Source organism: Lissotriton vulgaris, chromosome 8, assembly GCF_964263255.1.
Source record: "Lissotriton vulgaris chromosome 8, aLisVul1.2, whole genome shotgun sequence".
Taxonomy (NCBI): Eukaryota; Metazoa; Chordata; class Amphibia; order Caudata; family Salamandridae; genus Lissotriton; species Lissotriton vulgaris.
In genome coordinates, this window is record NC_141696.1 from 1,207,539,612 (window position 1) to 1,207,566,078 (window position 26,467).

Here is a 26,467-nt window from a genome sequence, read left to right on the forward strand (position 1 = left end):
AACACCCACAGGTTAGCCACTGCTTTACAGTCTATGCATAGCATGTGTATCTACAGCCACGCCTCGAACGGATTATGTTACTTGCCCTGTAAGCATCTGTTCGTGGCATGAAGTGCTGTAGATTCCCTTGCACCCACCCTCCCCCCAGACACTTGTGACCCTTGCAGTTTCCTTTACCTTTTTTAGTCTGCCTGGACATCTCTTTTCTTAAACTTATTTTACACTCCATTCTCACCCACCTGCAGGGAAAACAATCTAACAATGGAGACGATGTCCATGCACATTATCCCAAAGAGGAGGAGTCACTCGAACTTGTGACTCTAAAGACCTCTACAAAGAAAAACAACTTGCACACATCTGGACCCAGCACTAGATGGCAGGAGTATGCAAAGCATGTGAATGTAAAGCACTACATGCCATGAACCGATGGTTACAGAGTTAGTAACATAATCCTTTTCTTTTAAACATTCCACAAGAATACATGTGTTTTCAAGAAGTCTTCCTAGTGTGCTTCTGTGAGAAAGTCATCCTTTTTGCCCAGTTCACCCCCATTTGTTTGACTGATACGGACTCTGATTGTGCTCTGGGCCCTGCTAACCCACCCAGGACTATGTTTAAAAGATATATAGTAATCAGGTGTAAAAACAAATGGTATGACCACCTACCTGAAAGCCCCTAGTATATGGTCTGGCATTTAGGTTTAGAGGCCCAGCAGCTTTAATGCACTCAAAGTGTTGCCTGCTGTCATTTTAAAAGCCAACCCGCTTTGCAAGCTGCTTTAGAAATAAAGATATGTCAAAATTTGGTTTTGGAATTAAAGGTATACCTTATTTTTACATACAAGTCGCCCCTAAGGTCTAACTTAGATGCCCCAATGGTAGGGTGCTATCATACAGTAAGCAGGGACATTATAAAATGTGTTCGAGGCATATGAGCTGCAGATTACACACTGTGCATAGATCGCCACCTAATGTTTGCAGTTTGTTTTTGGATAGGTGACTCCTCTGGATCATACTGCGCATGGACATCGGCTCCATCCTCAGATTGTTTTTTTCCGCCATCAGGCTCGGATGTGTCTCCAGCGCTCCAGTTTAGAACCGATTTTCCTTCGGCGCGCAATCCTCACCCAGTTCGACTGTATTGTTCCGATCCCGGTCCCCATCGATGCGACTCTTCACAACTTCGAAGTCTTGGATTCCGGTCGTCGACGAAGGCCTTCGGGCCTACCTAGGCCTTACTTTCTGGCTCATGGAAAGGACACCAATCAAGAGGTGTCCTCGATGTAGATCGAAGTTTTCCCACACCGATCTACTTGAGGTGTGCAACCTTTGCCTCCTACTGGAGCTCGAGGCCAAAGACTGTTCCGCTTGTGCCTCCTTCCGCTCCAAGAAAACGATTCGGGACCGACGAGCTCGAGGAACAATGGCTCGCTCGTCAGCAACGGTCCCGGACGACATCTTTCAAGAGGGCGTCAACGTGCCAGAACAGGAGCGAGCTGAAATAAGCGACAGCTCCTCTAATGCCGAAGACTCAGACTTCGAGGACATCATCCAGCTCAACAGGTCATAAGTAAGAACGTCGCCCCGACCCTTCCTCGATGCCCTCCAAAAAGGCTTTCATCACACCCTCACCTTCGAGCCTGGGTTTACACCGAGAGACTGCTTCCCACGCCCCACCCTCAGGCTCGGCAAAGAAGACAAGCCTTCAGGCGGCTCTGGCTCGAGTCAGCCTCTTCCCGGTGTCGATTCTACACACACCGAAAAATAAGCCATCTTCCTCACCCACGCCGACCGCTGCTTCAACACCTCAGCACTCGGCGCCGAAGATTGGCACCGGCTCATCGACGTCAAAACTGCACTCGGAGCCGAGTAAAAATCTACCTAAAGTTCCCGACTCTCACGCTTCGGAACCGAAAAAACCCACGGAACCGAAAAAACACGTTCCAGTTAACGACCAGGGTCACAATTCTAAGCCAAAAGACTCTAGACCAGCTAACAAATCAGTGTCAAAAAAACCTCCGGTACCGAGCCCTTCCACACCGAAAGACTTTCCATCCATAGAAGAGCCTTTCCTACCAAATCCTACTCAAAAAACTCTTGTAAAGGATCCTAAGACTGGACAACTGTCTCTTAGCTCTAAGAAGAGACCATTAGAGGCGCCTGCACCTCCTCCTCCTCCACCAAAGAAGAGACATTGCAACCTCTCCATTAAGGGTCCCTTCTTCACTTCCCCACACTCTTCCACCTCCTCCACCACATCATTCTCCTACACCACCCCCTCATCCAGATGATGATGTAGACACAGACTCTGATGACACAGGTGGGGGTGCTTATGAGCCTGTATGGAACAATAGTCCCCCTCAGTCACCTAATCCATGGGATGATTATAACACCTCTGGTGGGCCTTACGTCCCTCAAGACAATGTATATCCCTCCAGGCCTTCCCCCCCCAGAGGACACTATAGGTTTTAACCTACTAGTCCAGAGGGCTGCCCAGTACCATGTGGTCGATTTACACACTGACACTGTGGAGGAAGTTTTCTTATTGGACACATTTGATAATATACAAAGGTCCGCTGCCATTCTGCCAATGCTTAAGGGGGGGCCATTAAGCATGCGACAGAGGTCTTTAACCCGTTCGATGCTGATGACGGAACCGCTCCGTCATCAGCTGCGGTTGGGCTGTGCTGATGACTGAGCGGTTCGTACATGGCCCGGCCGCCGCGCCTGCGCGGCGCTGATTTCGCGCCTGCACGGCGCGTTCTATTGAGCGGGCGAGGCCATGACGGAACCACTCCGTCACGAGAACAGCCCAACCGCGGCTGGTGACGGAGCGGTTCTGTCACCAGCATGTGGCCGCCGCGCGGCCGCCCTGCCCTCTTAGCGCTGCGACGGAATAGCCGCCGCAGCGATGTGGTTAAAGATCCTGTCAGAGCTCGAGTCCTCAAATATAAAAATAGGGCCAATGAACTCATACAAGAAGGTAAAAATATTACTAATTCTTCTATTCGTTGTGCCCTAGATGCTGCAGATACTGCCTCAAGGGCAATCAATACCAGCACCCTTTTGCATAGACATGCCTGGCTACGTATTTCAGGTTTTAAACCTGAGGTACAAAATTCCATCCTCAATCAGGCATTTGATGAGTCACATTTATTTGGCCCTAATGTCGATGTGTCTTTAGAGAAAATGAAAAAAGACACCACACAGCAAAATCTATGGGAGCCTTGCAGCTGCAAGCTCCCAGACGTTCTTTTCGTCGCTCATCATATAGAGGCAACACAAGAGGCTACACCTCCGAAAACCTCTCCACTTCCTACAAGACCCCTAGGCAATCCACATTCACTAAGGGCTACCGAAGAGGGGGTTACAGGAGTAACAACAACGGCAGAGGCAAAACCAACAACTCCCGCTCTGCCTCCACCCCTACCCAATGACTTTCCTCCCCTCCCCCCTCCCCCCAACATTCCACTCCTGTAGGGGGGAAGACTGCAACAATTCCTTCTTGCCTGGACCAACATCACATCAGACAGGTGGGTGCGACAAAATATTCAGTCAGGTTACTGTCTAGAACTAACATCTACTCCCCCAAATATACCACCCAAACAGCGCCCAATGTCACAAGAACATCTATCACTGTTAAAGCAAGAAGTAATATCTTTGCTATAAAAAAGTGCAATAGAACCAGTTCCTCTGCACTAACAAAACAAGGGAGTTTACTCCCTATACTTTCTTATCCCAAAGAAGGATGGCTCTCTAAGGCCTATTCTGGACCTCAGACCACTAAACATATACATCCAGTCAGACCATTTTCACATGGTCACACTCCAACAAGTCCTTCCTCTCCTATTACAAAACAACTTCCTTGCTACTCTAGAACTCGAAGACGCATACTTCCACATTCCCATTCACATAGCTCACATTAAGTATCTCACATTTGTAATAGACGGGCAGCACTATCAATTCAAAGTATTCCCATTCGGAGTCACTACAGCACCAAGAGTATTCACCAAGTGCCTAGCAGTAGTGGCAGCACATTTACGAAGACCGCACATCCATGTCTTCCCGTACTTCGACGACTGGCTCATAAAAGCCAGCTCATACAACCAGTGTGTAGAACACACTCATGCCACGATCCAACTGCTCCACAACTTGGGGTTCACAATAAACCGCACCAAGTCTCATCGGCAACCATCCAAAGTACAACAGTACCTCTGTGCCACAATAAACACCTCAACAGCGCTAGCTTATCCCACTCCAATAAGGATAGCCAGCATGCAAACTCATCTCACAAAGTTACAGCCACAACACTCCCTTCCAGCACGAGTGTTCATGCAGCTCATAGGGATGATGACCTCTTGCATTTTCATAGTGCCCCATGCAAGACTTCAAATGCGTCCTCTACAAGAGTGCCTATCATGTCAATAGAACCTGGCTCAAGGTCAATTAACAGACCTAGTGTTGGTAGACGGTCTGACCCATCGCTCTCTGCAATGGTGGGGCACCAAAAACCTTTCCAAGGGGCGACCGTTCCTGGAACCAGTCCCTCAAATAATATTGACAGCGGACGCATCGCTCTCCGGCTGGGGGGCCCACCTACTGAAACACACCAATCTGAAAGAGACACGTTAGTGATAGATTCCTTACCTTAGAATATCCCCAGGCGTCAGACTGGATCCGGAAAATTTTACTTGGCAATACCCCTGTGCGCCGGCAGGCGTCGTCCGCGGCTTCGCGTCCGTCGTCGGCGTCGTTAGCGCCGGAATAACTTCGTCGGAGTACTTAGACGCCGCCCATGCGCGCTGACGTCCGTTCTTTTTTACGCGCCAGCTAGCCCAGATCCGGAGAAGCTCTACCCCTTAGTCTTTTTTGATTAAACTTTTTGATCTTTTTGATTATTTCTTTGCTAGAGTCTTCGACTCCTTCAGTGCCGGTAGGGATGCCCGGGTTCAAACCCTGTTCCAGGTGCGACCGACTGATGTCTGTTACCGACCCCCATCGCCGGTGCCTCAAGTGTTTAGGCCTCGACCACGACGGCCGCGACTGCCGGGCCCCGACGTCCAAGGCTAGGCGAGGGCGGTCTCGCAAGCGACTGGAGCTCCGGCAGTTGGCCCTGCGCCGCTCCAGGTCCCGGTCCCACGGGAGGTCGAGGGACAGGTCGCGTGGTCGGAGCCCTCGCAGCTCCGGGAGTGGACATCGGTCGTCGGGATCCAAAGCCTCAGGTAAGAGGCATAAGAGGTCGGAGAGACATCATCGTTCCTCCGACCCACCCCGATGCTCGCACGATGCGGCCGGGGGTTCGGGTGACATTCGTCGCCGTCTGCCCCACACCTTCGGGTCCCTGGGCAAGACTCGACGCCTGAGGAGGTCGAGCGGTACCTCATGGCCAGGGGGTCCCTCCCTCCTCAGCCAGGTTCCGTGGCGCCTTCGGGCCCAACGGACCCGGCTGGAGGGCCTAGTGGGTCTGGCGCTTCGGCTCCTACCGGCCCCGGGCGACCCTTGCTTTTTGTCAACCCACCCCAACCCACCCCCGAGAGCCTGGTCATCCAGGCCTCCACTTCCCAGACCGCATTCCCGACGGCTCCGCCCGATCGGGAATCTAAGAGGTACGAACAGTTCGGGAAGAAGGAGTTCTCTTCCAGGGGATACTCATTAAAGTCATAAGCACTGAATTATCTCCGCCGATGAGCGGGAACTCGGAACACATAAACAATATACATATGTGTAAATATAACCAAAAGTACATAGTACTAACTAATTATACACATATACATGTATAATAACCATAATATGCAGCCTAACATATATACATAGGCTAATAAAGCCAAACCTTACACACGTTCTGAAGCATGAAAATATGCTGTATATAAATGCAGTAAACAGGCATGAGCCTAAAATGCATTTCATAACCATGAAAAACCTTTTATTTTCATCAAAGAACCTGTTGTAAACAGTTATTAGCCTACAAGGCTGCATATGAAAAAATGTCTGTGTACAGAAAATCAGACTAGCACCCTGCCTTTAAGGCCCCAGAGAATCTGCACACTTTGCCTTTAAGGCCTCCAGGAGAACTCTGTTCCCTTCATGCACCACAGGTGACAGGTCAGTTCTTTTTTCCGGCTTGTTCTGTGAGGAACCTGGAACTTGAGCTCTGCTAATTTGCAGTTTTTCTGTCAGAAGTTGGTTTTTTCTTGTCTTTTTTGACAATATATTACTTTGGTTGTGGCTTAATATCTTTTTCTGACTAAAGTGTTGGTGCTGCTTAGTCAGAATGCCACCTTTATTTTACAAATGTCCTTCCTGTGGGAAGATGTCAAAAACTGATCCACACTCTGTATGTGTGGTTTGTCTTCCAGCTTCTCATAAGCTGGAAGAGTGTTATCACTGCCTCAACCTTTCTAGTAGGACTTTAAGAGAAAGGGAGAAAATTAGGTTGCTGGGCCTTCTGGAGAGAGAAAACCGTGGTGAGAAGTGTTCCAAGAGCTTGTTATCATCTGCTAAGCCATCTTCTCAACCCAAACGTCGAAGAACAGCTTCTCCAGAAGGTAGAACTAAAAAACATCGACTCCAGGGAGCGTCGCCGTCAAAAAAGGTGCGCTCGACATCGAGATCCAGATCGCCGTCAGCATTGTTGGCGTCGAAGAGGGCTCCATCGACGTCGAGGACTTCGCCGGTGAGGCAAGGTTCAGTGTCTCGACAGTCGCCGTTGAAATCATTTTCGACGTCGAGACATCTGGTGTCGATTGCAGTAAGGACGACGTCGGGGGCGCAAGGTTCGACGTAGAAGGATCGTAGAGATCGACGTCGAGGGAAGAGAGGCGTCCGACGTCGTAGGGTGGGTCCTTGGAGGAGTGCTTATACTTTTTCTTCGTCCTGGGTGTGACTGCTTTGCAGGTTGCAGGCTCCTTGAAAGCCTCTCTCCCATGTGCCATGACGCTTTCTAGCATGGGCGGGTACTGGCTCCTGGTTTGTGTGGGGAGCAGTGTCTCTAGAAGGAAATCAGCCTTCTGCTTCTCTTCGTCGAGTTTTACTTTGAACACTGCAGCTGCATTCCTGATGACTGTGTTGTAAACCCCAATGTCATCAGGCGGCGAAGGCCTCGAAGGATACGTGTCGACGCTCTCCTCCGGGCTCTCGGTGTCGACATTTTGCCAATCTATATCTTGAGTCTCCGAGGATGCAGACCCGAGGAGCATCCTGCGGTCGTCGTCCCCTTCATATTCGTAGTAGGAGGCCTCTTCTTCTTCTGGTTCGTCGAAACCCTTGGCGCTCCCCTGACGTCGTAGTCCTCCTCCTCCTCCGTTATCTCGACAACCAGTGGCTTGGGTTTTGTCAGGATCATGAAGTCTTTCATCCTGGCGTCAAATTCTTTCTTCCGCTGCAGGATGTTCTCCATCTCGGCCTCGAGCCGTCTCTTCTTTTTTTCCATTTCGGCAGCGTGGTCTGTGTCGAATGGTTCGGCCGGTCTTTTCGGCATATAGGTCGGCGCCGAGCCGACATTCGGTGTCGAAGGTTTTGGTGCAGAGCTGGCTTTCGGGTCCTTTGTCGGCGCAAAGTGCTCTTTGGGTCTTTTTCCCTCTGCGTCGAAAGTTCCTTTTCGGGGACGTTTTTCTACGTCTTTTGCTGTTCTCCAGCTCTCGGCGCCGGGGAGTCCTTCTCAGAGGATCCGCTGGGCCTGGGTGTAGCCGCGGATGCCGAAGCTTTCGGCGTCGGCGCTTTCGAGGATTTGCCCTCGTTTTTCGAGAGTCAGGATCTCTCTGGGTTTTAGGGGCCCTAGAGTCTCCTACCTTCTTAGGAGTCTTCGTGATATCGGTCTCTACGACCGTGTAGCCATAGTCTTCACCGGCAACGTTGTCCTCTTCGTCTGATGAGAGCCCCAAGGTCTCAAAGGGAAGGTGGCTGGCCCTTGCCCTGTATGCTGGAGTTGGCTATCCTCTGCCTCGCTCGAACTCTAAGAGTCTTTTGCGTGAAGGCAGAGCAGGCGTTGCAGTCCTTGCTCTCGTGGTCGACCGGTAGGCAAAGGTTGCAAACCGGGTGCTGGTCCTTCTGCGCGTACTTGTGGTGGCAGTTACGGTGGAATTTGAAAGGAGTGTTGTCCATCTCTTGCGTTCAGGGGGCCACATGGACGTCTAAGTTCTTGAATTTCTTCTTCTCCTTCGTCGTCCTCTTCGATGATGTCTCCTGTAGTCTTTCCAATATCTTTTCATCCAAAATGTGTATTTTTCTTCTTTCTCCAAAAATGTCTGGAGCCCTTTCAGGAACGCTCCAGACCCAACCGCGGAAAAAAGAATTGAAGATGGCACCCTAGAGTGGGAGCTTACGCAGGAAGTGTGCCGACGTCACCGTAAATACACCAAAAGGTGGGACATCGATGCCCATCTTGGCTATGAAAAAAAACAACAAAAAAAACAAACAAGACTACGATTCCGGACCCAACCACCAGACTGCGGAATAATGCACAGCATAGTAAATCCAGAAAGATTCACGCTGCAAAACTGCAGGTTAATAAGTCACTGAAAGCAGCTGAGGAATTCAAGTGGACTTTAGACTGAGCCTTGTTCAAAACTTTCTACTGGTGGAGCATCAGCAAGCTGCGTCACACAGAGCAGAAGTATAGCCGAAGCCTGTTTGCACAGCATTTAAGACCTACAATTATGGCATGTCAGGATCTGAGGGCTGAAACATACTGCTTTTTGAGAAACAAAAAAGGGAGTACTGGCACAAGCAAGAAATCATTTCCACTGAACTTGCATTGGAGCAACTTCCTGCACAACATATTTAAAGATAGGAAGAATCTGTGTAAGGTTATGTGTACCCTGTGTCCGCATGTCCATAGCTCACCTGAACCACTGAGCAAACCTGCCCATGTCAACTGGGCACACACAGAAGGGCCAGTGGGTGGATCCTCAAAACACCCTTCTGTCGGACAGGACCCCCACACCCTTCAAGAGTGTAAGACACAGGAGAGATGTAGGTCTGGGCCCATGAAAACAACTTGGTGGATGCTAGCAACAAATCCTCTGGGAGCCCCACAGTGCCCATTTCAGTAGAGCTTAGTGGGAGGTCAAGATGTCGACCAAAAACAGACATGTAACAGGGGGTGGGACGATGGACAGAAAATAGCTGCTGAGTTAGAACATTTCTGAAGTTATGAAGTGAAAATCTCCGTGTCGAGCCGAGAATAGATTGAGCACGCCAAAGAACAGCATTGCATACTCTATTTCACACAAGCAGCAGACCCTCACCTCTCTGCTTCTTGGACATGGCGGTGAACAGTAAGTCGCAGCCGGGACTGATCTGCTACTTCGGTGCTGGATTTGACGAGTTCTCAGTCAGAGGGGAGACCAGTGCTCCGGATGGTGCCAGTCAGGACAGGAAGAGGAAGTCCCGGGTAGAGAGCGCTGGACCAAGGTGTAGGAGTGCGGGCAGATGTGCCAGCGGCGGCAGTGTGCATACTTCCTCTCAAAGGTGCGAGCAACAGGTCCTGCAAGGAAGCAAACAAGAAAACCAAGCGCTCGCCATTCCCACTGTTTATTTTTTCATCGCGCTTTAAAGTGAAAGCGCAATGTACAATGCAAAAATAAACACGCAGCGCCCGGTCTCCTTTTGATACGGCCCATCTGGACTGGATCGCACAGCTTGTTTATATAACATGCCTCCTTGCGATAAGAAACTGCTTCACGACAGAAGGAAAGCAGGCGAGCCAGTCCGGGTAGGCCGGAACAAAAAGCGAAAGGGAGGCAACCCAGAAAGCTGATTTCCAATGGCAGGCCACACTTTTACCATAAGTGGTGACGCCAGCCATTGGAAATAAGGGGTGGGGTTTAAGGCCCCCTTCTGAAATCTCCATCACAAGTGTTCGCTACACGCGAAACCTAAAAAGGCCTGGTCATCTGGGCCAAAAATGGCACAACAAAGGGGTGTTGAGTGTTCGTTTATGCTTATTTTTCGTTCGATTCACAGCACCAGTGGACCCCACTTGAAGAGGTTTCAGGAAAGAAAAAAAGAACAATGATCGCATCACAAGTCATGACTGATAACGCATCCTAAAGAAAGAAAGCTCTTGTAGAGAGTTTGAGAGGGAAGCTGAAGTGATGTAGGGCGAGGGTGTGGCGTTACTACCAGAGCTGCCGACTTTGGAACTGGGCAACCTGGTTCGAGCCTCTGCATGGGTTCATGATTCTGGCCGAATCACTTAATCTCTACATGCCCAATGGTTGAAGTGGGCGGGATCGGCAGGGCACGGCTTGCCGCTAATTCTGTTCCCCTACTTTTTTTTTATTTTAAACACTCATCCCAGAGCAGCAGAAATAGCCAAGGCCTACAGATAAGGCTTGGCATCCGTGGCCGGGCGGGTAGGCAGAGAAGAAAAATAACTTTTACATCTTACCAGTGAAGACAAGGACAGTGTGCACTTATGTTCTGCTGCTGGCAGCTGGCCCCCTCCAACCCCACTCTCTCTTTCTTCCTCTTATCCCCTCTCCTTCTATCTCCTCCTCACTTACTGAAAACTGTGACTTCAAGAACAAGATTCTTATTCTCTTTTCTCCTTTCGTTTATTTGTTCCACTGTGAAATCAATCAAAAAAAAACCACTTTTGCTGGAAATGTCTTTTTCTGACATTTTTCGATTCCAAAGTGCAGCCTTGGGACGGAGAGAAATAAAAGGTTAAAAATAGGATACATAACTAAATAAAGCAAGAGAGAGGGCTTGCAAAGTAGCCAAATTGGTTTTATTTACACCCAAACATTAGCGCCACTTTACAGAGTTTGTCAGTGAAGCTCTACTTTTGTTTTCTTGTCTTTCTTTGAACAACATGGTTTTCCTCAGGTGGGTAAATGCCCCAATCCTGGAGGTAAGGTACTGCCTGATTGATACGTGAATTGGAAAACAAAATGTGTACCGCAGCTCTGTATTCAGGAATGTGTTCTTTTTAAACCATACTGGTCATGTTTTGTAAGTATAAAAGCAATGGACATTGAAACGGGTCCGTTCCGGTCCCTGTAGTCATGTCCTTAACTTTTCCGGCAAAAGCACTCCCTGATTTCTGAATAGTGAGTTTAAAAGCGTTAAGGTAACCATGTTGTTCTTTCTTACATTTCACATCCTTTACTTAATGTTGCATTTTCTGTGAAGGTTTGTTTTTTCCTGGATGATGTTACAACTTTTTTAGGCAACATATTACTCTTGTCTAGTGCATAATTTGAATTGAGTTGCATCCAGTTGTTAATAGCGGGGAACAATTGGGTTGTAGTTTAAGGCAAGCGAGTTTCTCTCAGTGGGGCAGTATGCTGTACAGTGGAGGAGAGGATGTTTCACTATGGTCAGAGCTGCCGAACTTGGAACTGGGTAACCCAGTTCAGCATTCTTGACCGGTCCCCCAGACCACTCTCCTGAGGGAGCACATTCCCATGCTAGACCTAAGAAGGCTCCACTAGACCTTAGAAGTCCTGGTGTTGTAGAACCAGCAGATAAACCGTAGCAGTGGCAAGTGTGGGTTAACCTTGAAGGCTTATCCCCACAATCCATACTGAAGTTCACCTCCAGTCTTGCTGGCCGACCTATGAAGCAGCACACCCTAGAACAACAGTGACTGTCACTGAGGTCACAGGACCCTTGAAGGGCCGGGTCTAGGGTGGTGCAAACGGTGTGACCACACCGGGCACAGACTTCGGGTGGAGGAGTTGTTTGCAAGTATATTATGGATTTAAAAGCACTTGCTGGCCTCCAGCAATTTTCAGCAACAATAAAAATGTCATGATAACTCCGGTGATTAATATTCTTCCTAGGGAGAGATTAGGGTTTTGTCTAGTGGAAGTTTTGACTCCTGGAATGGTAGCGCAGAGAGTTACTGTACCTGCTGCAAAGAATATGTAACAAAGTGCACATAATGTAAATAGGTCAGTGGGTTGCTGCTTTTGCCAGAGAGATCTTTTTGTTACTTGTAGTTTCCTAACATGGAAGAGTGAGCTCTTAACTGTCAGCTTAAGAGCTGCATGCAAACTGAAAGATATAAATTAGTGTTATGCCCCCTTCTTTGATTATCCTTATGTTGCAAAAAGTGATCATTTGGCTAGAAATCAACTCTAAAGAGAACACCCCAACCATGGAATTACATTTTAAATTCTGACTTTGTGCTTCTCCAGACCAATCACTGTTAAACTATACTGCCTACTAGTATGGTTGGCATGTGACTCCTACTCCTTGTAGTCCTTTGTCTTATGTAATAAATCCTAAACAGCGGTTTACACACGTATGATAGATTGTCTGTGTAAAGTGTGCGATGTAACGTGGTCTGCCACCCTACACTGGTATGAGTGGCGCTGTAAATCAAATTAAATGCATCTGAGAGAGTGTGTGATTATGGAGACTTGAGGCGCACTGTTAAAGGGTGGTAGTGAGGGAATCCGTGGCAGAGGTGGTTATTGGGTGGCACCAACAAACATTGTTGCATAGTGCGCCACCAGCGCTAAAGCTGTCCCTGCCCTTGAGGCCAGTCTGCCTCACCTATTGGTACCTCCGTTGGCCTTGTTTCAGCAGTAGTAGCTGCAAATCACTAGGGATCGGTAATGCAGGATTTGAACGCACACCACACTAAGTTATCAAACTTCACAGTCTCTTTGCTTCATGCACACGCACTTTTAACATGTGCTGCCTGCTTTGGGGCCACTGGAATTATGTAGCAAAGGAGGACAAAATTATGTTTGCAGTGTTGACTAAATTATGCAGCAAAAAAGAAGGCTGCAGCGTAATGCAGTATATTTTCTGATTAGTTGGACAGGTCTCTGCCTTATTGGTACCATTGTAACATACAAATGCAGCAGAGAGAAAGGTTATCGGTCAACCTTTGCAAAGGGCCGTCCACTTTGCAGCAACACAAGTCACATTAGTAGTACATTTTGATCCATTTGAGCTACAATGTATTAGTTAAAATTATCTAATTATGCAGCAGATGATTTATTATGTGGCAAATATGTTTGTTCTTTATGCAAATACGGCAGAGCCATAATTATATAGAAAACATTTGCAAACTAGGATATTTTACCTTTCACGTTTGAACTGCTCTTGTGGAAAAAGGGAGAAGTGCTGATGACAGACACCATGGCTCAGAAACAGATGGCTTGTGCTTCCACTTTTAATCGTATTTGGGACATTCTGTGATTGGAAATATATCCCACTCGGTGAATGTATTTTAATGTCAATAACTCATATTAAGCCTTAAATAATCAGGTATATCCATTGGTTGAATTAAATAACATAATAAGCTGTGACTGGTCAGTAAAATGCCAAAGGAATACTAAAAATTAGGATGTTTGCTTATTTTGGCCACACCTCTGACTCCGCCAATTTATCCAATCCTCGGTTTATTAATGCCCTCCGATTCTCCGCCCTCAGTTCCCTTACTTTTTTTTCTCCACTTAGACTACTATTGGTGCCTAAAAAGTTATTAATAACTGGAGTTTATATGAGCTTTGAAAACTGTGTTTGGTGGTAGTAGCCATTTACGTGTTTGAACCGTGTGATAGCATACGAAATAAAGTAATAAAAAGCGGTATGTTGCAGACATCGGTAGTGCTGCGTCTTAGGGTTTTTTTTCGGGCAAGCAACGATGGTGATGGGGGCAGTAACATGGAGTAGGAGTGAGTGCCTGAGGAAAGGAATATGAGGTAGGATGGGTGGGTTAGTAGGAGAAGAAGTAATAGTTCCCGGATCGCACCTTGAATATATGTAGCTAAAGGGCACTAACTAGGATGAATTAATCTGTGCTTGGTTCGTGCTTTCACACAAATCAAATGAAGTGACGTATGGCCCCGCTGGCCAATTAAGAAGCAGCAAAGAGTCACTATAAAGCCATGGAAAGGTTTTAAATGGTGGACTCCAATTCCTTTACTGTAAACAATATCTCTCGCAAGGAGCGTATTTGCGCTGTCTCAGGCTCGACTTAAAAAAGGGGTGTACTTTGTGTCTCCTTAACGTCAAAGTCAGACTCTGATATCTTAATTTACTTTAAGCATGAAGACCCTCAAAAAGTTGCACAATAGTCATGCTAACTGGGCAATAAATTCAGAGGGATACTTATACACGCCAAAAGTAATCTCAACACAGTTTCTCAAAACATGCGGAGTACCTTGTGCCCAACAGTCTGCAGAATCAGTGTGTATTAACGTAACCTCCTTGTTCTGCTTGAATCGGGGAAACTCACACAAGTCATCCTATTTTCATTTGACGCATAATATTATTGGGTTATTTCTGTATCTGTCTTGTGTGCCATAAGAGTAGAGGCTGGTTAGGTTTACCAAAACAACCCCCCACAACCGTACCCACTCTTGTCGTTATTACTCTGGACATCACACAGATACAAAATAGTTTTCACATTTATTTGCCTTTGTCCTCTCACTGCATACTGATTCTACAAAACTAACATGTTGAGGTTTTACGCGATAGAGCTTGAACTGTGAACTTTATTATACAGATATTTCTGCTTTCATGCTTCTGATCATCTGCTGCTTGTTAGTAAGTAACCCATGGTAATTAGTCAAACAAGTTTGGCCAAAATCTAAGTAACATGCAATCATAAAAAAGGGCAGTATATCCATCAGCACAAAACATGCTTCGTTGTTTTCCTTTACAGAAAAATAAGAAAAAAACACTTTCTGAGAGGACAGCAAACATTACGGCCCAGATTTAGTATGCACTTGTATTGTTCTTGCTTCACATAAGAGTTCGAAAGGCAACACAAGTGCTTAGGTGACATTTACATAAACCGATGTGTTGCCTCGCGTCACTTCTCACCTGCAAAGAAATGTAACGCTGCACCTTGCATTACACTGCATCAGGATGGCGTTACGTGGGTGGAGCATGGGCGTTTCCCTGCATCCACCCATTTATTTTGATGCATATCCAGATTTAATTAAGTCAGTAAACTTAAGATTGTGCAAACATTTTTCACCTACCATACCTTGTAATGAGGAGAGATACCTTTAGTTCTCCTTGTTACTTCCTCTAAGCATGTGTGCTGCATTCCGTAGCACAGACTCAAAGAGGAATGCGCCTCAAAGGAATGATTTTCCACAGGAATGTATCTCTTCCTGCCCAAAAACATAGGCACTCTGGTAAAATGACGCAAGGATGTTTGTGTTGGTGCTAGGCAGCCACAAAAGTGTTGACACGGAGAGTGCTGAACAGAACCATATCTTTGTAAATACTGTGCAGTTCATCTCTCTCCTCTTGCATGAAACATTAGTAAATTTGGACTTGAGTATTGGTGCACAGTATTCCAGGGCTAGAGAGAGTGAGACTAACAGGAAGATTTCTGTTGGCATATATTGTACATTATAGTCTAAGTAAAATTTGGTCTGCATACCAAAGAGAATTTGATGTAATCTCTGCTAATCCACAGCATACTTTAACAATGGGGACCCTATAAAGTACAGTGAAATGAAGGGCCTTAAAAGAGGCAGGAGCCAATTCCTTTGATATGCCATATAGCCCTTTTCGTGTCCGACAAAGAATATTAGAAATAGTTCAGGTTCCAGAAGCCATTACGTTAAAAGCACTATGTAGGTTTGCTAGAATCCAAATATCTGATAGTCATCTAGCCACAGATTCCTTACCTTTGAATTCCAGGCGTAAGGCTGGTTCCGGAAGATTTTTTATAGCAGTACCCGTGCGCGACGATAGATGGCGTCGGTAGACTCTGCATGACCTCATTGTGACGTCTGTCTCATAAATATAACCGCCACTCCGCATGCGTCGACATCAGTTCTTTTCTTTCTGCGCCAGCCAGCGCAGAACTGTCAAAGAGCTACCCCCTGTCATTTTTTGAAGTACTTTTTTTCAACTTTTTGATGATTCCTTAAGGTATGTTAGGGTTGTCTAGCAAGAAGACCTCTCGGTTCAAGCTGTGCTACGCCTGTCACCTTGCCATGTCAGTCACTGACCCCCATCTTGTATGTCTTTGGTGCCTGGAGCACGACCCTGACACAAAGTGGACTATGGCGCCAAAGGCTTTGAAAGAGTGGTCCCTAAAGCTGATCGTGGCCCAGTGTCCCGCACCTGGGAGGTTGGCTTGTCAATCTCGTTCCTGGTCGAGAGTAAGGTCCAAACACCGCTCCAGAGGGTCGAAATCTTCTTCCTTGAAGTTGTCGCTGTCAGGTAGGAGGCACCACAAAAAGTCGAAGCGTGCTTCAACTTCGCTTGTCCGTTTCACAAGACAGAGGAACCTCTGTGTTTGAGGCCCCGCTCCACGGAGCGGGTGCCTGGGTCAGCTCTGCGTTTCCCTCCCTTTCCCAGAGCGACACCCACCCAACTGAATTAATTTTATGATGCCAAGTGCACTGTATTTGGGTGGCCTGACTCTGCAGGTGCGCCTTCAGGCCCTGCAGGCTCAGATGGAGTCCCCGTGGTTTTAGATCCTTCAGGTCCGGTCCCACGGCCCCCCCTACCTGTGCCAGTCGTACCTTAGCGTAGCGTCCGGCATCACTGTTCTTGGCATCAGCAGTAGCACCTCTCCAATCATTGTGGGTGACACGGAGCCAATCGGGCATCCACTGATGCTGCGATCGGTGCCGACTGAGCCATACGGCTCCATGCCATTCAACCTGCCCTATTTTGAAGGGTTAGGAATGGAGGAGCAGGATTGAGAGGGGGAGCAGAATCCCTTGAAAATCCCACAAACTCAAGATATGGACTGGTATGAGAAACTGGGTGCTGCTAGTGGCCTGGACACCTCCCCATATTCTGGCATGCGGTCTCCCCTTAACCAGGCTACGGAGGAGGAGGAGTCATTTGCAATGGTGGTGCGTAGGGCTTGGACCTGCAGCTTCTTACGGTGGCAGTCAACATTAACCTCTCCACTTATAACCCTTGCTGCCTTTTCAACGAGCCCTTAACGGACATTTTTCTGGGCATCTGGTCCAAGCCCAGCACTTGGGCTTCTGTTAGCAGAATAATTGCCTGCCACAATCGCCCTACACCAGGCGACCCAGCTTTCCTCACTGCCCACCCCACCAAGCTAGGTCATCCAAGTTTCCACATCCCGTGGCGCGTTCCCTTCCGCACCCACTGGAAAGTTAGAATGTTCTTTGTAATCATAGTGATCAAAAGTTTACGGTCTGTACATTTTTGCATTTTAGCCTTTTAGGTCCTTTACTGTACAATATTATGTACATTTAGTAGGGTTCTTTACATTGAGTCTACAAAGACTAGAATGCTTCGGGAAGAAAATGTTCTTTTCTGCCAGTCTAGAATTGTCGTTGGTGAACACTGCATGCCTTGTGGGCAGTTATTTCCACTCGATATGGGAAATGGTTGCAGAAGGTGCTGCCCAGAGTTTTGGAGGAGGACTGGATTCTGCCCTACCAAGCTTTTTCAGATGGGAGAGATGCAGCTAAGTTTGCCATTCGCTGTGGCTTGGACAGGACAGACTCACTAGGCAGAGTGGATTCCTCGACAGTGGGTGTCCGGTGCCAAGCCTGGTTGAGGACGATTTTCAGGGGATGTCCACGCAAATCTTATGGGCACGACCTTTGATGGCTCAAGTCTCTTTGGAGACCAAGCAGATATAGCGATTGAACATTTTAAGGATTCGCAGACTAGGGCCAAGTCCTTAGGCCTCACCACAATATCCTGGCCTCTTAATGCTGCTTGCTCCTTTCATGGGGCTGCCAACCCTGCTCCAGTCAGAGCCCCTCAAGTTGAGCAACCTCTGCGTGCTGTGGATACAGTTCACCCGGACCCCAAGGTTCGGGCAGCCAGAGTTCAAGCCAAGCCATGATCCCCCTCCTCCAATACAAAACCTTTCTAGTCCAATCCCCTTGGATCATACACGTCCGGATGATGGTAGGATACACCATCACCTCCACCACTGATAGGACATCACCTTGGACAGGTGGGTGTTGCAAATAGTCCGAAGAGGCTACTCCCTCCCCTTCAACACTACCCCTCCATCCATGCCTCCAGCTTACGATTGACTGATGGAGGATCACCTTGCTCTACTCCGCGAAGAAGTCAAGACTCTCTTGGCCAAGAGAGCTATAAAGAGGGTTCCTGGGCCAGAAACATGCTGAGGTTTTTTCCTGCTATTTTCTGGTTCCAAAGAAGGACGGAGGCCTTCGTCCTATCCTCGACTATAAGCCGTCAACTACTTACTTAAGAAGGAGAAGTTCAAGATGCTCAGTCTTGATCAAGTCCGGTCTGCCCTGAACTCAGGAGACTGGATGGGAGCATTGGACTTGCAGGACGCCTATTTCCATATCCCCATCCTGCCTGCCTAGAGTCGATACCTGCGGTTTGCGTTGGGCCACGAGCACTTTGTTTGCTATGCTCTCCTTTGGCCTCCACAAAAGTGATGGCGGTGGTCACAGCCCGTATGCGAATATCAGGGGTTCCAGTCTTTCTCTGTCTCAACGACTGGTTGCTGAAGGCAGGCTTGTCTCAAGCAGTGGTCTCCTACCTCCACACTATGGCAAACCTGCACTCACGGGGGTTCAGTATCTATGTGCCAAAATCGCACCTGACTCTTTCATCGGAGCAATTCTGGACTCACTGCAGTTTTGGGCTCATCTTACCAAGCGCCAAGTCCAGGATTTTCAGGCTATGATACAGATGTTTCAGCCTCTATCCTGGATTTCTGTGAGAAGGACTCTGAGACTGTTGGGCCTCATGCATCCTGCTAGTGGACCATGCCACTTGTGGGACCTGAAGTTCCAATGGGCACAGCATCGGGGAAAATATCGCTGACCTGGGTCAGATGTTGGAGGGCACCGTGAAAGACCTGCAGTGGTGGCTAACAAACCCTGATTGGGCCAGAGGCTAACCCTCTCCCGTCCCCACCCAGATCTCAAAGTAGTGATGGATGTGTCTCTTCTGGGATGGGGCAGCCATCTGGGGGAGGGGGAGATCAGAGGACTCCACATCAACCCGTTGGAGGTTGAAGAAATCCGATTGGCACTGAAAGCCTTTATACCATCCATCAAGGGAAGGCTAGTTCAGGTGTTCACTGACAACACTACTGCCATGTGGTACAGCAACAAACATAGCAGTGTGGGGTCGTGGATCCTCCGTCAAGAGGCCCTGTGTCTCTGGACCTGGCTGGAACAATAGGGCATTACCCTGGTGGTTCAAAATCTGGCCAGTTCTCTGAACCCCAGTGTGTATGAACTCAGTCGACGCTGCCTTGCGGGTCAAAGGTGGTGTCTGCATCTGGAAGAGATGCAAGGACTCTTTCAGCGGTGGGCAGAGCCTTGTTTAGATCTGTTCGCCTCTGAAAAGAATGCACAATGTCAGCAGTTTGTGTGTTGGAGTTTCCAAGGCAGCTCCTGTTGGGTGACTCTTTTCAGCACAGGCCTCCTATACACCTTTCCGCCCTTACCACCCAGAGTCCTCAAGAAGATCAGGAGCGACCGAACACAAGTCGTTCTTGGGGCTCTGGACTGGACATAGAGAGTCTGATATCCCAAGATTCTAGCAATGAGCATCAATCCTTCGATCAGGCTGCCCCTTCGGGAGGATCTTCTGTCGCAGCAGCAGGGGAGGGTTTTCCACCCCAACCTGTCCACTATCCTTGCGTGGAGATTGAGCAGTGAAAGTTGACAGCTTTTGACCTTCTTGCCGAAATCTGCAAAGTTATCCTGGCAGCCAGGTGTCCCTCCACAAAGTCTGTATATGCCTACCGATGGAACAAATTTTGTAAATATTGTACAGAAAGGTCTATTGACCCCCCTTTTCTGCCTCGCTGTCAGATGTTCTCCTGTTTATTCTTGCTTTGGCCCAGTAGGGCTCTGCTCTGAGCACTCTGTAGGGCTACCTTTCGGCCCTATTTGCCTTTCTTCGACTGCCAGATCAGCCTTCACTTTTTAAATCTCTCTTGTGCTGATGTTTTTGAAGGGGTTAACCCATTTGTTTCTCCCTCCCCCTTTTGTTATGCCACATTGGGTCCATAACTTGGTTCTTACCTTTTAGATGTGCGCACCGTTTGAGCCGCTGCCCAACTGCCCTCTACGGCTGCTCACTATCAAAACAGCCTTTTTGGTGGCAATAACATCTGCCAGGAGGGTAAGTGAATTGCTGGCACTGTCATCTCAGCCTCCTTACCTGACCATCTTTCCGGGCAAAGTGGTACTCCGGACTAGGGCATCTTTTCTGCCTAAGGTGGGAACACCCTTCCATATGGGACAGTCTGTTACTCTGCCCACGTTCTATGCACCTCTGCATCCTTCCAAGGAAGAGGAGCATCTCCACCATCTGGACCCAAGAAGTGCATTATCATTCTACCTTGATTGCATTTATTTTATTTATTTATTTATTTATATTCTTGTATCGCGCCTGAATCAGCCCCGAAGGGGTATCTCCGCGCGTAGCTTCTGTGTGAGTTGGACAAACTATATTGAGGGGGTGATAGAGAAAAGGCCGAGTTAATCTTGTACGAACAGGTGAGTTTTTAGTTTCTTCCTAAATGAAAAGAGATTGGGGATTTGTCTCAGCTGAGGTGGAAGGGAGTTCCACAACAAAGGGCCTTTAAGGGAGGGTGCTCGGCCACCCTGTCTCGCTCTGGTAACTTTAGGTACATGCAGCAACATAGTGTTGCTGGAACGCAGAGCACGTCCAGGAGAGTAGGGAAAAAAGATCTCTTTTAGATATTTGGGACCAGACCCATAGATGCACTTATGCATAATACAGCAGAGCTTGAAATTTATTCGCTGTTGCACTGGGAGCCAATGAAGGTGGGAAAGGAGAGGACGGGAGGGGGTGCGGGGAGGGGCATTCAGGATGAGTCTTGCCGCAGTATTCTGCACCACCTGCAGTCTACGAAGTTGTTCATGATTGGCGGAAATGAGTAGACTATTACAATAGTCTACCCGTCCAAGGACTAGTGCCTGTACCAGCGTTTTCCTATAGATGTTAGGTAGGAAAGGGAAGATACGCCGTAGAAGACCAATTGTACGGAAACACGTTCCCGTAATCTGACTGACGTGATCTTTCACAATCAGGGTTTGGTCTAGGCGCACCCCCAGATTTTTAATAGTCTGTTTGGGCGCTGGGACAGGTCCTAGCTCAAGAGGCCACCAATCTGGTGACCAGAGCATGGTGACCCCTCCAAACAACATGACCTCTGTTTTGGTCACATTGCATTGGAGGAAGTTCTGGGCCATCCAACCTGCCACCGCTCTCATGCCGTTTTGAAAGGATTTCATGACTGCAGGTGTAATGGTTTGGAAGGGAAACAGTCGAGTGTCGTCAGCGTAAGAAATTGGGGAGAACCCGTAAGATCTTGTAATCTCTGCCAAAGGGGCCACATATACGTTGAATAACGTGGGGCTCAGACATGAGCCCTGTGGCACACCCTTGGTAAGCTTCCTGCGGACAGATTTATGGGAGCCTAGTTTGACACCTTGTTGTCTGTCTTCAAGAAAGCTTTCAAGCCATGCAAGGGCGGTCCCCTTTACTCCCACTGCCTTCAGACGGTCGAGAAGAATTTTGTGCGACACCGTGTCGAAGGCAGCGGACAAATCCAATAGCACCAGAATCACTGAACTCCCCCTGTCAAGTGACATTCTGATGTTATCTGTCACTGACAGGAGGGCTGATTCGGTGCTATGGTTGGGCCTAAAACCAGATTGCGAGTGGTCTAGGCCGCCCGCTGCCTCGATGTAGTTGGACAGGTGTGCATTAACATGCTTCTCGACCATCTTGCTGTAATAGGGCAGAAGGGAGATGGGACGGAGGTTGGAAAGCTCCGTCCACGGGAGAGCCGCATTCTTGCGGATGGGGTTCACCACTGCACTTTTCCACTCAGTTGGTACTTTTCCCTCTTTAAGAGACTGATTGATTACATCCTGAATGTAGGGGGCTAACAGGGTGCGGAGGGAGGTTAAGGTTTTAACAGGAATAAGGTCATCCGGCGATCCAGATTTTACTTGGGTCATTATTGTATAAAGCTCTTCAGTATTGATAGGAGGGAATGTGGTTAATGTGAGGTTGGTATTTTTATTGGGGGAGGAAGCATTCAAAGTATCACTGTTTGGTTGGGATGCCAAAATTTTTTCATAAAAGAGTTACGGGTGGATACCCAACTCTTTAGAGGGTTTGTGGGAGCAAAGAAGGGGTGTGTTGTCCAAAAGAGGACCATATCACTCTGGGTTATCCTCTGTATCAAAATCTTATACCTTAGCGAAGAAACAAACTCCTGAAGGTCTTAGGGCCCATTATACTAGGCCGAAGACAGCTACCAAGGTGCCCCAGCGTGGTGTCCCAATTGCTGATATATGCCAAGCGGCTATGTGGGAAATCTCTGCACACGTTCGCCAAACACTGTTGCCTGGATTTTCAGGGCCTGTTTGGCCGGTCTGTCTTGCAGGATATTCTAGTTTAAAGCTTTTCTGCAGTCCCTCCTCCAGGGAAGGAATTGCTTGGGTATATGTTTAAAGGTAAGGAATCTGTGGCTAGAGGTCTCTATCCGATGGACAAGTTACTTACCTTCCGTAACGTCTTATTTGGTAGAGACATGATTTAGCTGCAGATTCCTAACCGGCCCACCTATCCTCCCTGCACTGCTTAACTGTTTTTAGTGTCCGGGTTGTTCCCCTTCAGGGCCCTAGTTGCTTTTTAACACCCATGGTTACTCACTTCATGGCTCTGCGAATCTGGCGTGAAAAGTTGTGAAAAGTACTGACGTCAGCGCGCCGGAGATACGGTTCTAATGACAGCGCGGCTGTCACGCGGAGTTGACCGATGCCATCTACCGGCGCGCAGGGGTACTGCTATCAAAAATCTTCTGGATGCAGCCTGATGCCTGGAAGTTTAAAGGTAAGGAGTCTGCGGCTAGATAGTGTCTCTACCAGATAAGGTGTTAACATAGGTAAGTAACTGGTATATAAATGTGACAGTGAGGGAACGGTTAGGAAATGTTTTAAAATTAATGATACTCTTGCTGTAGATATGAAACTGTATTGAACGGGATAATGTTATTTTTTACAAATGCCAATAAAATATATATTTAAAATAAAACAAAGGTAAGTAACTTGTCCGTTAGTTTTTTAATTTACAGCATATGATGGCTTCATTTAATGAACAATGGCTTCTCTTCTTGCAGGGTTTGGAACAAGCATTTATCAACCAAGAACAGGCTGTAGCTGCTCAACAAGGTGCTGTTCTTAATTTAGCTGGTGTAGGGAGCTTCATGCCACCTCAAGCAGCTGGTATGTATCTGACCAACATACCTATGTAATAGGTTTCATACTGGAACAGAGTGCAGAGATTTCAGCATAACTTTTACACTTGATAATCTTGGTAAGATGCAAAAAAAATGCAATCATTTGTTTAAGCATGCGCAGTCCTGTGCCTTGCTAAATCTGATAAATAAAAAACTGCTTGAAATTTACGCAAGAGCTTTGATACAAAACTTGAACAATGCCCTAAAGTCCAGTATGAGGTACTGTGTTTCATGTCTCCCGCACTTCCATTATCTAACTGCATGTATCAACTAACAAACGTTCCTAGTGTGTGCATCTATTTGACATAGTTTCTAATAGATTCCACTGATCCCTTTTCTATTCCTCATGTCTACCTTTCCTGACCTGCCTGCTCTCCCCTTCTCCTTTCCGTAGTGTTGTCTCAACCCGGCTCTGCCGTGAACAGACCCGGGCAAGGCCTTCCTCAGCAGAGACTCCAGCTCTCCTCTGCCTTACAAGAGCAGCAGCAACAGGTCTTGCAGCAGCAACAGATACAAGTAATCCAGCAACTTCTCTGAGTATCCAAAACTAGATTTTATGGCACCACACCTTTCTCAGAGAACTCTGAAGAATATTATTCTGGACCCATAGACCTCTTGGTGCTAAAAATTAATGCTGCCCCTTTGGTTTTTATTAATTGTCTTTCTATCGGAGATAAATACATTCTGGCCATTGAACTACTAATTGACTAGAGGTTTTTAAAATTCTCGATCAAGTTGGAGCACTTTTTTAAAGCCCTTTAACAACATTCAAGTAGTGATAGTGGCACATGAAAGGAGCTATGCCAGGCGTGACTGCATTCTAAAATGAAAGCAGCTGCACATCAGGCCATTCGACAGATAATTGCTGTGGTGGGGAAAAAGCTGCAACAAGGCATTGGATTGGTGGATTCAATCTCATTGATGGAGACAGAGCGACTACCTCTGCTTCCATAGTGAAGGGGTAGCTGGATTTGCATATTTGCCTCAGCAAATGCAACAGATATTAAAGGAGCACTTTTCAATAAAGTTCTTCTTCATTGGTGATTTGAGACAGTCCCCTAAGCAGGCTCCTGTGCCACTGTCGCTGCTTGAATGTATCCATTGTCTCAGTATGTGATATTCCCCCTTCCCTTCAGTGCTTTAGATTCCATATTCTTACTTATTCATGTCGTTATGTGTTGATTAAATAAGTAATTGCGTTCTTCTTCGTCCCCATGACAGCAGTTGCAATTCTTGCAGCATCAAATGGCTATGGCAGCAGCACAAACAGCTCAGCAACGACATCACCATTCCGACAGCCAATCAAAAAGTAAAAAGAAGCGAACCACATCGAACGATTCTAAATCCTGATGTTTTCATATTCTCTTCTATCGAGAAAGGAAAAAAAAACTCGCAAAGTATTTTTAAGGGGGAAGGCAGAAGAAGATTCTTTTAATCAGTGTTTTTAGAACTTAAAATGACAAGAAGGACATGAATATGGAAAATCATGCCTGATACCACGGGCTGCACTTCCAGCATTTCGAAAGTGGAAGTCGGCAATGATCACCTCAATAGGGAACAGTGAGTGATCACAAGCACATGACTATACATAATACATATATTTTTTTTAACAGTGCAGTTTTGTTGCCATGCCAGGCATCTGTGATGTGTAACAGACATAAGTGAAAAAGACTCAGCGCAGCAATGGCATTTTCTTTATTTAGTACAAAAGTATCGTGATAAATTTTTTATAAGTCTGTTTTAAAATACAAAAAATGAAAATAATCTTGTGTCTTCTTTATTTTGCCTTAATACTTTCCATTATTTTATCGATTAGCGTCTTAACTTCTTTGTGCCTTGTGATAGCTCGACTAATACAATCCTGAAGATTTTCGCCCGTGAGAGGACTGCCACCTGAAAATACATATAGAGTAAGGTCACACGTTTGCATACATCTCCATGATTCACTTTGATCAAAGTAATTGTACATGTCATCCCATCCAACATGTTACCACAATATACAGTAAATATGCATGGTATTCTTGAATGATGCAATTCAGTGATGCTACGATCATTTGAAGTTTAGGACAGGCATATTGGTATGCATTTTTTTTATACCTTTTCTATTAATGTATGCTTTGTAGTAACAAATATCCCCAGTAAATGCTTGGTAATACCACCGGCAAAATGACATAATTCCAGTTTGAGATTACTGGTGTTTTCAGTAAGATACGCTATGCCTCGGTTTTCTGATGCTTGCTCATTTAATTTAGAATGGAGGCTGGACACATTTTCGTTGAAAAGTCAGGGACATGTTGCTAGAGAAGTTTATCAAATGGCCATTAGTTCTGCTATCTATATTCTCAGGAGTTTCATAAAGGTCCGCGTACTACCAACAAAGACCTAAGAGAAGGAGTGTGGATCAGAAAACCACACCGGTACAAGCCCCAATCGGATATTCCTGTTGGCAACTAAAGACACTAGGTTTTTTTTTTTTTGCTTCCTGGCTGGACGGAAGCAGAAGGTCTCCTATTTAACGGGGAAGTTTCATTTTGCCTCTGCTTTGTGTCAGTTTAGTAGTCACCGTTCCAATGCAGATGAATCTTTATGCCACAGAACAGGCTTAGATGTTCCTTTTCTTCAGAACTCCAGTTCAGTTTACTAGAGGTACGACTCCGAGATCATTCTTAATACAAACTAAGCACTGACCATATATGACTGTGCTGGTGATAGTGTATTACAATTCCAGTTATATACAGATTAATATCTCTGACGAGGTGTTGAAGAGCTTTTTGTTAGGGAGCACGGTGCGTTGGAACACAAGGTTAATGGTTAAATCATTGATGGTTATTGAACTCGCTTTTAGGAAAGCTATTCAATGCATTTACTCCAAAGTTCTTTGTAGAAAACAAATAACATGGGGTTAGGTGCATCATTTATATGCTGCAGATTCCTTAACTCAGAATTATCCTTAGGCGTCAGATTGGATGCGGAAATTTTTCATGAGCAGTATCCTTGCGCACTAGTACCTGGTGTAATTTGGCTCCGCATGCCGTTGTCCGCACTGGAAGTGACTTCTGCAGTGTCTATATTGGCGCCACAACAGTGTGCTGCCATCAATTGTTTTCTATCCGTGCCAGCCATTGCAGATCTTGAGAAAACTATCCCCCAGTCATTTTTTTGACTGATCTTTTTCAACTTTTGGTAGACTTTTTTTTATTTCTCCTGGTATGGCAGGCATGTTCACTCGGAAAGCTGGCTTCAAGCCCTACAGCGC

At 46.9% G+C, this 26,467-nt stretch overlaps 2 protein-coding genes across 5 annotated transcripts in view; one reads left to right on the forward strand and one right to left on the reverse strand.

The window, feature by feature from the left end:
- SUPT20H (SPT20 homolog, SAGA complex component) overlaps window positions 1-24,966 on the forward strand; it is a 447,817-nt gene extending 422,851 nt beyond the window's left edge. For 2 of the 4 annotated variants that reach the window (XM_086935082.1, XM_086935083.1), the window contains exons 24-25: window positions 23,092-23,197; window positions 24,433-24,527. In XM_086935082.1, coding sequence (XP_086791208.1) covers window positions 23,092-23,197; window positions 24,433-24,524 — 198 coding nt within the window. In that variant the 3' untranslated portion in view covers window positions 24,525-24,527. Of the gene's footprint in view, window positions 1-23,091; window positions 23,198-23,605; window positions 23,728-24,432 lie in introns of all 4 variants that reach the window. The other 2 variants (XM_086935080.1, XM_086935081.1) reach the window with 2 other exon arrangements.
- Window positions 24,892-26,467, reverse strand: part of EXOSC8 (exosome component 8) — a 289,111-nt gene continuing 287,535 nt past the window's right edge. Inside the window, exon 11 of the mRNA XM_086935084.1 lies at window positions 24,892-25,104. Within this exon, the coding sequence (XP_086791210.1) occupies window positions 24,989-25,104 (116 nt within the window). The 3' untranslated portion in view covers window positions 24,892-24,988. The remainder of the gene's footprint in view (window positions 25,105-26,467) is intronic.